The 12,374-nt window shown below is 44.6% G+C and overlaps 1 protein-coding gene across 1 annotated transcript in view; it reads left to right on the top strand.

Moving 5' to 3' along the window:
- The first annotated feature begins 376 nt into the window (after positions 1 to 376).
- The window catches only part of FAM171A1 (family with sequence similarity 171 member A1), a 108,714-nt gene continuing 96,716 nt past the window's right edge, over positions 377 to 12,374 (top strand). Inside the window, exon 1 of the mRNA XM_066584951.1 lies at positions 377 to 661. Coding sequence (XP_066441048.1) covers positions 454 to 661 — 208 coding nt within the window. The 5' untranslated portion in view covers positions 377 to 453. The remainder of the gene's footprint in view (positions 662 to 12,374) is intronic.

Raw genomic sequence — 12,374 nt, 5'->3', positions numbered from 1 at the left:
TAGGTTTCTGTCTTGGATAGTGAGAGGCCCGTGATGTGGGTCAGGAACACTGTTTTCTCCTTAGGGAGAGCACCTAGAAGGCGACTGAGGAGACTTGTAAGGCCATTCATGCTCCTCTGGGTAATATGCAGATAGGCAAGATGGAACAATACCTCTGCAGCTCCACCTATTGGAAGGCAGCATTCCTGCAAGTCAATATTTCGCACCATGTGAAAGGTCCCGAGCACATCTTGTAGAATAGATCGCTGACTTTTGCACACATGCATGGTGGTTGCAGTTAGCGGCCGCGCCTGCAGGTGGCGCTGAAGCTCAGTCCATTGTCAGGTTGCTGAAGAGTTAAAGCTGCTGGTGGAACATTAGCAATTGTCGGGGAGGAGGAGAGAAGCCGAGAGGGATGCGAGCAGGGAACACAATACACACTGAGGAGCAGAGGAACATGGAGGCTTGTGTCTGATGCGGCATTGTGCTCACCCCTCCCGGGTGCAGGCGGCGGTTCATGCTCTTGTGCGCGGCGCTCCCTCCGGGATCCTTCCAGGAACATCCAGGGACAGAGGAAAGGACATGAGCGGCTCTGCGGCGGCGCTTCTCCTCTGTCTGCTGGGCTGCAACGTGTGGAGAGGGGGCACCAAAACCCTGCAGGAGCAGAATGCAGCAGCTCAAGGTCGGTGGGTGCAGGGGAGGGACACCCCACCACAAGGGGGGATGCCCTATGGGGGGCTCAGGATGCTCGGTGTTGGAGGCTTGTTTAACCCCCTCCATGCAGGAAGCCCTAGATCCATGTCATCTGTGTTTAACCCCTTCCCTGTCAGATTGCGGAGGGGACCGATGAGCAGCTTTGGTTGCTGTTCCCCTTGTTTAACCCTTCCTCTGCCAGCTGGGTTGCCTATTTCCTTGCTGAATTTAAAATGCTTGCATGCGATCGGAGCTCATTGTCATTTTGGAATTGACCCTTACTATGCCGGGTTACTATTACGTACCTTTTGACATCATTGGTTTTAACCTTTGCACTGCTGGATTGCAGAAGAATAAGGGTAGGGGTGCAAGGAAACCTTTTGCTTATAGGTGCATTCACACAAATGATTTTCCCGCATGGGTTCTTTCAGATGGAGCTCATACTGTAAAAGAAGTAATTTACATGAGCCATTTAATAATTTATTTTTTTTATGCGTTTTATTTTTTTTCCCACTTGACCCAAATAGCAATTTTTCAATCCCGCACTATGACCTATTTTGGCGGTGATTATGTTTAAGAAATGCCCATTATTCCCTATGGGAGCAGGGAAAAAAATTGCATTGCACTTGCATGTAATGCGCCCTGCATGTGACTGCGATGCAATTTTCTTTTTTTTTTTTTTAAACAATGCGCAATTTTTCACTTGCAGTGATAATTTTTTTTTTTTGCAGAAAAAAAAATATCGCGGTTTGCAAGTGCCATATTGGTGTGAGTTTCTCCGAACTATATCGCACTTGCCCGTGTGAATGCACGCTAAAAGGCTTGGCGACAATGTCCTCCTTGTATGTAACCCTTTCTTGTTTAAACTGCAAGCTTAGCAGGCTCTTCTCTTTTGTTTAATCCTTCGGCGAGCAGGATCAAATTTTCTGAATTATGTCTGCCCGTACTGAGCGATCGCGTTTGGCCTCGTGTTTAATCCAGCGCCATATCAAGTAATTGAGGTCAGAATCCAATCTGCTGAGACCTGATTTAAAGTGCCGCGCTCTAACCTTGACTTCTAGGTATGTTGAGGGACCAAAAAAAAAAAACCCCAAGAGTTGATACATTGTTAGACCTTCTTGTAAATATCGTGACATTCTATACATCTTTGTTTATTATTTCTGTGTTCTTCCCATTAGAGGAAGAGGGGGCTTTCTCTCCTGCGTGCGGTTTCCTTCCATTGTTCTAATGTCATTTGGTCAGGAAACTTTGGCGCTTTTCATTCTGTTTGTGCTGCTGGGACTGATGGAAATCTGAGCCTGCGCTGCTTCTCCCCCTTATAAGTCGTAAAATGAAAACAGTTTTTCCAAATGCCCCCGGATCCCTCACCCCCGACCACCCCTCCTTCTCATCTTCTCTATCAACAAAGGGAGAGGGGGGTTAAAACTTGATTTCAGGGCTGCGTGGAAGGAGCCGTCACCTTGTGTCTCTGAATATGGGGATTGTTTTGGTGCATGGCGTATAGGAGGCCTCATTCACACAGGCAGATGCAGTTTTGGTCCCTGTAAAGCGCGAGTGTTTTTCACTGCATGTGTTCTGTGCGTTGTTGGTGCATTTTTATGTTGCTGTTGAATCGGGATTCACTGCAGGGTTTGTTTTTTTTCGTGCGCACAAAAAAAAATCACACGCCGATTGCACTTCTGCACTAGTACCTCCGTTGCAGATCCAACTTAAAATACTGTAAGAAAAAGCGCTGAATGCAGCGCTTTTTCTTCCGTCCAAGAGCCGGGCAGCTGAGCAAAAACTGAACGAATCCCATTATAGTCAGTGGGGTCCATTCGGCGCTGTGCGGTTCCATCCTGAAACGGAGACGTTCCACAGCAGGGATTTCCCTTTCCTCGAATGGAGCAGGAAAGTGGTACCTGGAGCGCGGGTGTGAATCCTCCTCAATGGGCCCAATCGATGTCGCTTTTTTGCCCCTGTCTCCTGACAGCATGAGTAAAAAGCACAGTGAATATACACGCAACTGAGTTTTTACGTGATCCCATAGACCTTTAGCCCTTTGCAATCCAATTTTGGATTCAGGGTTTCCTAGGGGGTTTTCTCTTTCTGCCATTATACAATGGCGCCATCTGCTAGCTAGAGCCAGTACTGCGGTATGGCACATGCTGGAGAGGCCCCTGACAACAGAGCGGTTAGTAATCTACAGTAAGAATACCCTGCCGGACGTCTTCTAACATCGGAGCTCTACAGCCTTTAATCAGAATGTCTTTAGACGTCAGACAGTGGATTGGAAAGGGTTAATGGGCGATTTTTAAGTTTGTTGTATGGACCAAAATGGGACATTATGCTTTTTTTTTTTTTTTTTTTCATTTAAGGAGTAACATACACACTTAAAAACCCATCCCTCTAAATCCACCAAGACAAATCTGTGGTGTTGTATGCTGTCCATATGCCTTCCATAAAAAAAGGTCTATACAGATGAGCCCTAAATATACGATAGTAGATACTGCCATACTCAACCACTAGTTGGCCCTTTTTTTTTTTTTGTTCTGTAACCGCCTCCCAAAATCTCCAAACCATTTTGACTTGACCTTTGTGTTGCCGTATTTATTTAAAATTTTCCTCCCTTTTTTAAACCTCGTATACGTAGACCGATACTTCACCACAAATGAACGGATGCAGTAGAATTCAGAGATACGATGATAATTATAGTAATTGCTGCGTCAGCCTGGTGAGAAATGCAAAGACACTTCATGTCCAATTGCTGATGACTATCTATATAAAAGAGGTTGTCCAATTGTAAACTATGGATGGCCTATTCTTAGGGGAGCCCCCTCAATCGGCTGTTTGCTGGACTGATGCGCTTGTGCATTGCAGGAAGCAGACGGCTCCGTTTTCACTGGAGTGGTTAGGCTTGGTATTAAAGTCCTTCATTAATATGAATCTTGCCTGCAATACCAAGCCTGACCACTGCAGTGGAAACAGAGCCATCTGCTTCCTGCACACATCAGCTCAAGTGCACTGGTCAAAAGAACAGCTAATTGGTGGAGGTCTGCTGCCTGGGACACCCACCAATTTAGTACTGATGGCCTATTCTGAGAGTAGGCCATCAATAGTTTATAACTGCACATGCCCTTTACGTAAAGCTCTACTGATAGGAAATTGCCCAAATAGCAATTCCATAACCTACTCCTATTTTCCGTCTGTTTCTGTTTGTTTTCAATGGGTAAATATCGCACTCTCATGCCGTGTGATGCTCTGCCGGCAACATTGAACACAATGGGCAATGCGAAGCATTCCGAAGAAACGCCCAAAGATGGGACATGCCGGAACTTTTTTCTTTTCCCCACGATGCGATGTGAGGAAAAATCGCTCATGTGTAGGACCCAACTCAAAAGAATGCGGTTCATAGTCATGCGAGATTTGTGCCTCTTGCAATGCACAAATCCTGCGCTATTTTTCTCAACCATGTTAAATTAGCCTAGCCTTAGGAGCAGCAATTTCTCCATACAGTTTTCCCATGAGACCCTCAGCAGAGTTCAGGCTGTAGTTTATGGCAGCCTGTATTCTGGTCATAGCATGTGCAGCGTCCGAGAAGCAGGCCCGCAGCTGAGGAGACAGCGGTGTAGATAAGGCCTTGTCACGGGGCTCTACCATCTCCTCCCCTGGGAGTAGCTCGGGACCCAACAAAGTTACTGCTGGGGGAGATCACAGAGGAAGTAACTAGGAGTTACCTTGAGTTCATTTGTCACTCGTAACACCACCATTCCATCCAACAGGGAAGATTCTCGGGCTATCTCAGATGATCCACAGTCCCAGTTATCTGTGTGATCCTGCTCCCAGCAACTTTCTCTCATTTTCTCTACCGGTTCACACTTTCGTTAGTTGTGCTCTCCTCACTTTTTAAAGCAGCTTGTCTCGCTCTTAGAACTCAACTGCTGGAGGAGCCCTGGCTGAACCTAAGGAACTCGCTTGGCCTCCTCCATGCTCCACACAGACCGATCGATTTGTCTGTCAGACTTCTGCTCCCAGAATTCCAGACTGTTCTCCACTGCATTCTCCTATCCATGCAAAACACATGCACATATATCTTATCATAATCATGTGACTCACAAAACGTTACATTTTCCAGACATAACCCAGACATTAACCCATTCAGTACTGCAGAAGTGCTATACACATAAATCTAATGCATACTACACATAAGACACCGACCTGAGACAGACACAAGGCATTATGGAGGGTCCCCACTAACTCTGGGCCACGGCACATGTGATTTTTGGATTCCCTATTGCTGTGCTGTATTCAGATCGTTCTTGGTCATAAAAGGAGAATATAAGGAAACTTGTTATATGCTTTTAGAAAGTTGCCAGCACCTCCTTGCTCCAGCATACCCCCATTTAACACAAAACTGGCGCTATAAGCAACTACTCCATTTTCCTTTGAAGCGAACGTTTCCTTTGTTCCAGTCTTGATAACTCTCCTGCAATGTCCCTTGATTATTAAGGGTGTCATCCAGCCGTTTGTAATTTTTTTTTGCTCCGCCCCTTTTCCTATGTTATCGCCATGCCGTGTCCTTCCTGTCACTCCAAGTCGTGATCTTCTAATTATTTCAGACATGCTGCCTTTCTTCTTCCATTGACTCTCCATGACTCTGGCCTGGCTCCAACCCTCTCCTGAGTATTGACATGACTTTATGATCTCATTATATGGAATGTTCTAGAACCTTAGCCATCCATTAGGTATTTAAAGCTACATTAACCCCCCCCCCCCCCCTTATTCCATACATTGATCCATAGGTGTACTAACTAGCGGTTATCACTTCTGCCGGGGTTTTGATTGAAGCAGAGAGATTCATATCGGGTTATAAGAGGTTAATTCTGTTACCTCGGAGAAGAGAGGGGCTTTCAGGATGATGTAGTGCGATTGTCTATATAGTGCGGATGGGATATGCATTTGGCAGCGGAACGGTCAGTTCATGCTGGTAGCTTTGTCTGCCTTGCTGTATATTACACTGGAGGATATAGTTATTACTTTATTAATATGGCTTTGTTGACGTCATCAATAGGGTGCTAATTTCTACGATGTCTAATTGGGGAAAAAATATTTTAGAATTTCCAAAAATGTTTTTTTTTTTTTTTAAAGAATTTCGGGTACTTATGTGGTCATGTGATTAAGGCATGCACTGAGCTGGGAAGCGGGGGGATGTAGTCATGTTACACTTTTTTTTTTTTTTTTTTTGGTTACAGTATCGGTCAGCATTGACTCTTCTTGGGTTTGTTGGCTGTAGATTTTAAAAATGAGCTCATGCCCCTTTTTGGTAAGTAGGGAAGTTGGTGTTGAATATAATTCGCCCAAACTGGTACCCGTCTTTGAAGAGGAAATTCCCACGTGCCAAGAAACCAACATATACGTACTCAAAACGATACTATTAAACGGTGGACGTTACGTAATGTATGCACATGTGTCGGTAACGGTGGTACAATGCCGTCCCTGCTTTGTTAAAGGGGTGTTGAATTTGGTGTTCCTACTACTACCATTGTATTGGTCTGTGGGTCGCTAGTGACCTCCAGTAGTAGCATGGTCAGATTGCTAATCACTGCTCCTTTATAAATGAAAAATAGTGATTGGCTGGAGTGGTCACATGGTCCGTGGTCCTGTAGTATACAAGAAAGTACCACACTACACCTAACCATGTTTGAGAAACGGGCACCGTAGCCCTGAAACATACCTTCGGTGCAGAGGCGTAACTTGAAGCTCCTGGGCCCCGATGCAAAACTTGTAACAGGGCCCCCAACTATAATGCTTTACTTATAGTACTGGGTTCCCTATATGGAGAAGAGAGGCCTTATGGGCCCCTAAGGCTCCTGGGCCCAGGTGCAACCGCATCCCCTGCATCCTCTAGAGTTACACCCCTGCTTCGGTGAACGGTGTACGTGATCTGACCATCTTTGATGGAGAATTCTACTTGACTCTTCATAGGTGAGAACTTGTTGAAGCCCTAGGGCTACATTCTGGTGATGGGTCTGATTGTAGAATGGAGATGAACGGCCAAGTCATTGGCCAACAGAGATGAGCCGAGATCTCTGCTTTGTTCCGGAATGCATTATGTTGATTGGTTACATAAATCTAAGAGAAGTAAAATCTACATGTTTGGTAATTTATACATGGAGACGTTTCTGATTGGAGACCTTTCTGTCATTATGAGCTGCATGCTGTTTACAATTGCCCAGAATTCAGTAGATCGTCAGTTTCTGAATTCTGGAAACATTACGGGAAAATACAGTTAATCAAAAGACATCTAATAAGAACAGGGTGAAGGGCCTTTTAATACGAGCGGTTTCGGGTTTTGCTGATGCATTATGGGAACAGCAAAACGGAAAGAAAATGTTTCCATTTTGAAGCCCATAGAAATGTATTGAAGCAGAAAATCTTCAGTTCAACCAGTTTTATGTATTTTCTGTCTCCATCCCGTTTTTTCCACAAGTGCCGACTGCTTTTTCAGAAACTGAATACAGATGGATCCTTTTTTAACCCTTTCCGATCCCATTTGTATCCTGGTTTTCTTAGGGGGGCTTACTCTTTTTCTGCCGTTATACAACAGCGCTATATGCTGGCTAAAGCCAGTACTGCATGAGGTGACACATTGGATAGGCTCCGACAGCAGAGAGGCTGGTAATATACAGTAAGAGAACCCCGACGGACGTCTTCCAACATCAGAGCTGTACAGCCTTAAATCATAATGTCTTCAGACGTCAGACAGTGGATTGGAAAGGGTTACATGTCATTTAATTGGACTGCACTAAATGGGAGGCGGATGGAACTTGAAGACAGTCTTTCATTTCCAGTTTTGTCTTTTCCTTTGCTTGCATCCGTTTTGTTGTGGTTCTTCAATGAACGTGGCTCAGTGGTTCGCACTGTTGTCTTACTGGAGTCCTGGGTTCAAATCTTATGAAGGGCAACATCAACTTTGAAAATCTCCATACAGAGATCGCCTTTAGGCTTCCTACACACGCCTTTAAAAGCGCCTCCCATCACTTCAGGTAAATTAGTGATCCTAAAAGCTGCGCCAAAGGATCGGCAAGTGTTTCCCATTGCTTTCAATGGGAAGCCTCGCATTGCATGTCGTGCAATGTGCTTTCCTGTCCGATTTGAAAACAATGGGTGATGGGTTCCTCGAAATGTGCAAAGATAGAGCATTGCTCATATATATATGACTCATATTCATGCAAGACTTTGTGCGTCTCGCAAGCCACAAATCTCACACGATTTTTCTCGGCCGTGTGAAGACAGCCTTCGTCAAATTTGAACTTACAACTCCAGTGCTGCAAGGCAACAGTGCTAACTGAGCCACCACACCTTGTAACACTGGGGGGTTTAGGTTCATGTCTGACTATGGACAACATCTGCATGTAGGTTGTATGTCCTCATTGTGTTTATTCTTTTCAAGCATGGCAACTTATGTCTTGCAGCTCTGGAGTTGTAGGTTCAAATCTGATCAAGGGTGATGCCTGTCTGGAGTTGTAGGATCAAGGGTGATGTCTGTCTGGGGTTTTTCAAAGTTGACATTCATTGAAGAACCACCACCACAAAACAGATGTAAGTGGAAAGCTTTACAGATGCTTTCCATTTCACTTCCGGGCGGAGCAGGAAAGCGGAATCCCTGCCGCAGATAGGAAACCACCCTTAGATATTTAATGAGCTGTATATACGAGTGACATCAAACCAGTCAAGTTGGGTAAGAATTAAGCTTTCTTCACGACTGTTATGAATGAAAGACACAAAGCTGTGACAAATTTGATGAGTGGCACCTGACAGACCCCCTTGACCTACAACCTGGACGGACGCCATTATATCAGCTGTTGTGACAAATATGACAGAACTGCCAATGGAAACTGAAGGCATCACCTATATGTGAAAGTGACTTACCTCCTGTAGCTGCTTTACATAGTGGTGTGTTGGCTTGCAGTAAGGTAATGGGGACAATGATTGAGTCTTTGGTGCAGTTCCATATAAGTAGGCTCAAAAAAACTGTCAACGTGACTTGATTTCTGCAATTTTATCTGTTGTACTGATTTTGAATGGGCCTGAACTGGCATACTTGGTCATCCTTCTGTCACTTTCAGAAGACCACATAATAGCATTGAAAGTGGTCTTCTCAAAGAATTTGCCCGGTATGTATAATATATAATAGAACGGGAATTCTGGTCTGGATAAGGAGGTTCTCTTCTCTAGGAGGTGGTTTTTGGAGTGGTTTTACTGTATCTGGTTGTGCATACCTGTAAGGATTCTACTTTGAAGTACAATTCTAATATATTATTGGTTAGCACGTGGGCTTGTTTGGTCAGCGACCACAAGGGCAGAGTTGGTCATGCACATTCCTTTAAAGTGGTTGTATTGGACTCTGGGCATTTTGTCAATTGATGATCCATCTTCAGGATAGGTCATCAATAGATGATTGCCACCTTGGATCCTCACATCAGCTGATTCCCGGCAGCACTGTCAGTATGGACAGCACAGGAAGCAGATTATGCCATACATACTGTAGTGGACCAGGCTGGTAGTGCACAAGCTGCTTCTGTTGAATGTGATTGAAGCTGCACTTGTACTTCCAACCTAAGCCGTTGCAGTGCAGAAAGTGCAATCTGATTCCTGCTCTGTCTCCATACTGACAACAGTGGTGGGATCCTGAGTGGTGCACCCTCCTCACAATTATCTGTTGATGACCTGTCCTGAGGATGGGTCATCAATAGGAAAATACCCCGAATCCGGGGCAACTTTCTAAGTCCTCCGAACGAGACAGTTTCTGGAGGTACTCAATATTGGGCGTATTCAACATCAATGTTCACTAATCCATGTTTCTGCAAAAGACAAGCTGCTGACAGTGCCTAGCTTTGCATTTACCTCCCTTCCTTCCCAAAGACAAAAAATATACAAGTTCAACCAATCAAAGCATTCATATATATGGAGAAATGGTAATTGATGGAATGAGCATTTGCCAAATGGTTATCCTATATTTTGTGGATGGCTGAAGAGCAGACCATGGCCGTTTCATGAAGATGAGCGGAGATGCCTTCTAAAAGAAGGTTGCCATGTCTTTAGTATAAGGGCAGGAAGGGGTGGTTCTGGACACTGGGGGGTAGATATAGTAGGCCCTGCATTCAGGTTTTTTTTTGTTTTTTTTTTTTTTTAGTCGCCAAAAGCGAATAATGTACTAAGAGATGCAAAATTTGTGACGTGAATGCCTGCGCATAGTTTACTTAGATCGGCGTATGACCCAAAGTAAATATGTTCCATTGGATCTATGACATACGGTAGGTGACCAAATGAATGGGATTCTGTCAATCGATTCATGCTGCCCCAACCACAGGCAACATGAACCCAAGACAGAGAAGCCGATTGCCTCGATGACTGCCTTATTCTGAAACACCTGTGGTATTTCAGAATAAATTCACTTTGACGTTTGGCTCTGAGCTGAGCTGTGAGTCACAGGGGACGGCCATCCTGTTGTCCCAGTGCTTGCTGTATGACAACCGACCGCTCCTCTCCCTGCCTATGTATAGGGGGATGAGCTGTCCATCTTCATGCAGCGGGTGGATTGGCCAGGATGGCCCGCCCCTGTGACTTGAAGCTAAGTACTGAGTCAAACTTCAAAATGTGGAATAAGGCAGTCACAAGGGCAATAGACTTCTTTGTCTGGGTCCATGCTGCCCATGGCTCGTCAGCATTAGGGCTCCCACACACTTGAGTTTTTTAACGTGTTTTATTATTTATTTATTTTTTTTATGCGAATGTCAATGGGACTTTCCAATGTTGATGCTTCATAAGTTAGCACTTTGCGATTTTTGTGCAATGTGTTTTTAATAGAGATGAGCGAGCGTACTCAGAAAAGCACTACTCGCTCGAGTAATTTGCTTTATCCGAGTATCGCTGTGCTCGTCCCTGAAGATTCGGGTGCCGCTGCGGCTGACAGGTGAGTCGCAGCGGGGAGCAGGGGAGAGCGGGCGGGAGAGAGGGAGAGAAAGATCTCCCCTCCGTTCCTCCCCGCTCTCCCCTGCAGCTCCCCGCTCCGTGCCGGCACCCGAATCTTCAGGGACGAGCACAGCGATACTCGGATAAAGCAAATTACTCGAGCGAGTAGTGCTTCTCCGAGTACGCTCGCTCATCTCTAGTTTTTAACATTAGAAAGTCCCATTGACGTGCCCTTTAAAAAAACAAAAAAAAACGTAGCGTTAAAAAAATCGCAAGTGTGTAGTACCCCTAAATCTGATGACCGAATCCCTTTCAATGCAGACTGATATTTTTAAGAAAAAGGTGCAGTATCGGATTCCTAAATGTTTCGACTACCTGGTGGTTTGACATTTTGCTCCCAGCCTCCCTCTATACAATGAGAGATAAGAAACTGCCTACAAGTTACAGCATTCACGGGACATAGCGATAAACTAAGTGATCCGTTGTATTGCAGGATACCTTCCAATGTTTTTTTTGGTAGTCTGTTTGCCAGGCGGCTAGCTGTGGGTGTTTGTGGCTACTATAGCCAGCATGCAATAAAACCTCCTCTATTGACGGAAGGTTTTCTGGGTTGTGGTGATGTCAATAAATGTGTTGCCCTTTACGTAAATGCTTCCACATTCGAGGTGCTGTTCGCTTAGTGATTAGGAAAGTGCAGCGAAGACTTTGGGCTACCTCTGATATGATGACTTTGGAGAGGTATCAAGAATTTATAATGCCAGTACCAATGTGCATAACGTTGTAATAAAGCCCTAATTCTAGCGAGATGAGGCTTGGGTAGCACATTGGGGATGGTTAGCAGAGAACGCATAAGAAGGTCCTTGCGTACGTCAGATAATGATTCAGAAATCTGATGTTGTGCCGGCAGTTATTTGAGTCGACAGAATCTTCTGTACAATAAGGTGAATCATCATTCGTGCGACGTTTGGAAAATGCTGCTGAGTGCTTTGCAAGAATAGAACTGCGGTACAGCACGGATTTCAAAGAAGCTTAGCCACCGGGCCAAGGTTCCAGCATGAGACAGTAATAATGTTCCGTATGGGAATTAGTCAACTTCTACACTTCTGGTAAAGGTGTTACTATGTATAAAACCTAAATTCTATTTTTGTCTGCTTGCATAATGCCAAGACCAGGACACAAGGTGAAGGAAACTTTAAAAGAACACTAACGTTTTACACAATTTATGCTCATGTAACATTTATTGTGTGTGTCATCAATCTTATAGTATACCTGCATTAATATTTAGCTTTTTGCTACTGAAAATCAAGTTTTTGAAGTGCCTGCCACTACAGGTCTGGCTTCCAACGTTTTTGCAATCCACTGACTGTTAGGCATTTGGCTTCTCTAGTAATAAGAACATGGGGAGACTGCTAGTTGCTATATGCAGTGCACATTTAGATGTTGCCTAGCAGCTGCGGAATAAGTTGGCGCTATACAAATAAAGATAATTATTAATATAGCTGATTGGAGCAGAGCTATGCAAGACAGCATAGGAAGTGTGAAAGCGTAAGTCCCAGATTGTACAGTAAACGGCTGCTGAGGACGCTGCTTGGGAAAATCTGCATAGGAAAACTGAATTGCTTGATCTGAAAATGGGTGCAGAGAGCAGCAACCAATGAATCCCTGTGCTGCTTTTTAAAAACCTTTTTAAGGCGAGGCTTTTTTCTAAAGGGCGCAAAAGTTGAAACGCGCACCAATATCCGCAGTAT

The sequence above is a fragment of the Eleutherodactylus coqui genome, chromosome 12 (assembly GCF_035609145.1).
Source record: "Eleutherodactylus coqui strain aEleCoq1 chromosome 12, aEleCoq1.hap1, whole genome shotgun sequence".
NCBI classification, from domain to species: domain Eukaryota; kingdom Metazoa; phylum Chordata; class Amphibia; order Anura; family Eleutherodactylidae; genus Eleutherodactylus; species Eleutherodactylus coqui.
Note: the sequence above shows the minus strand (reverse complement) of the source record. Positions and strands in the feature narration are given on the sequence as shown.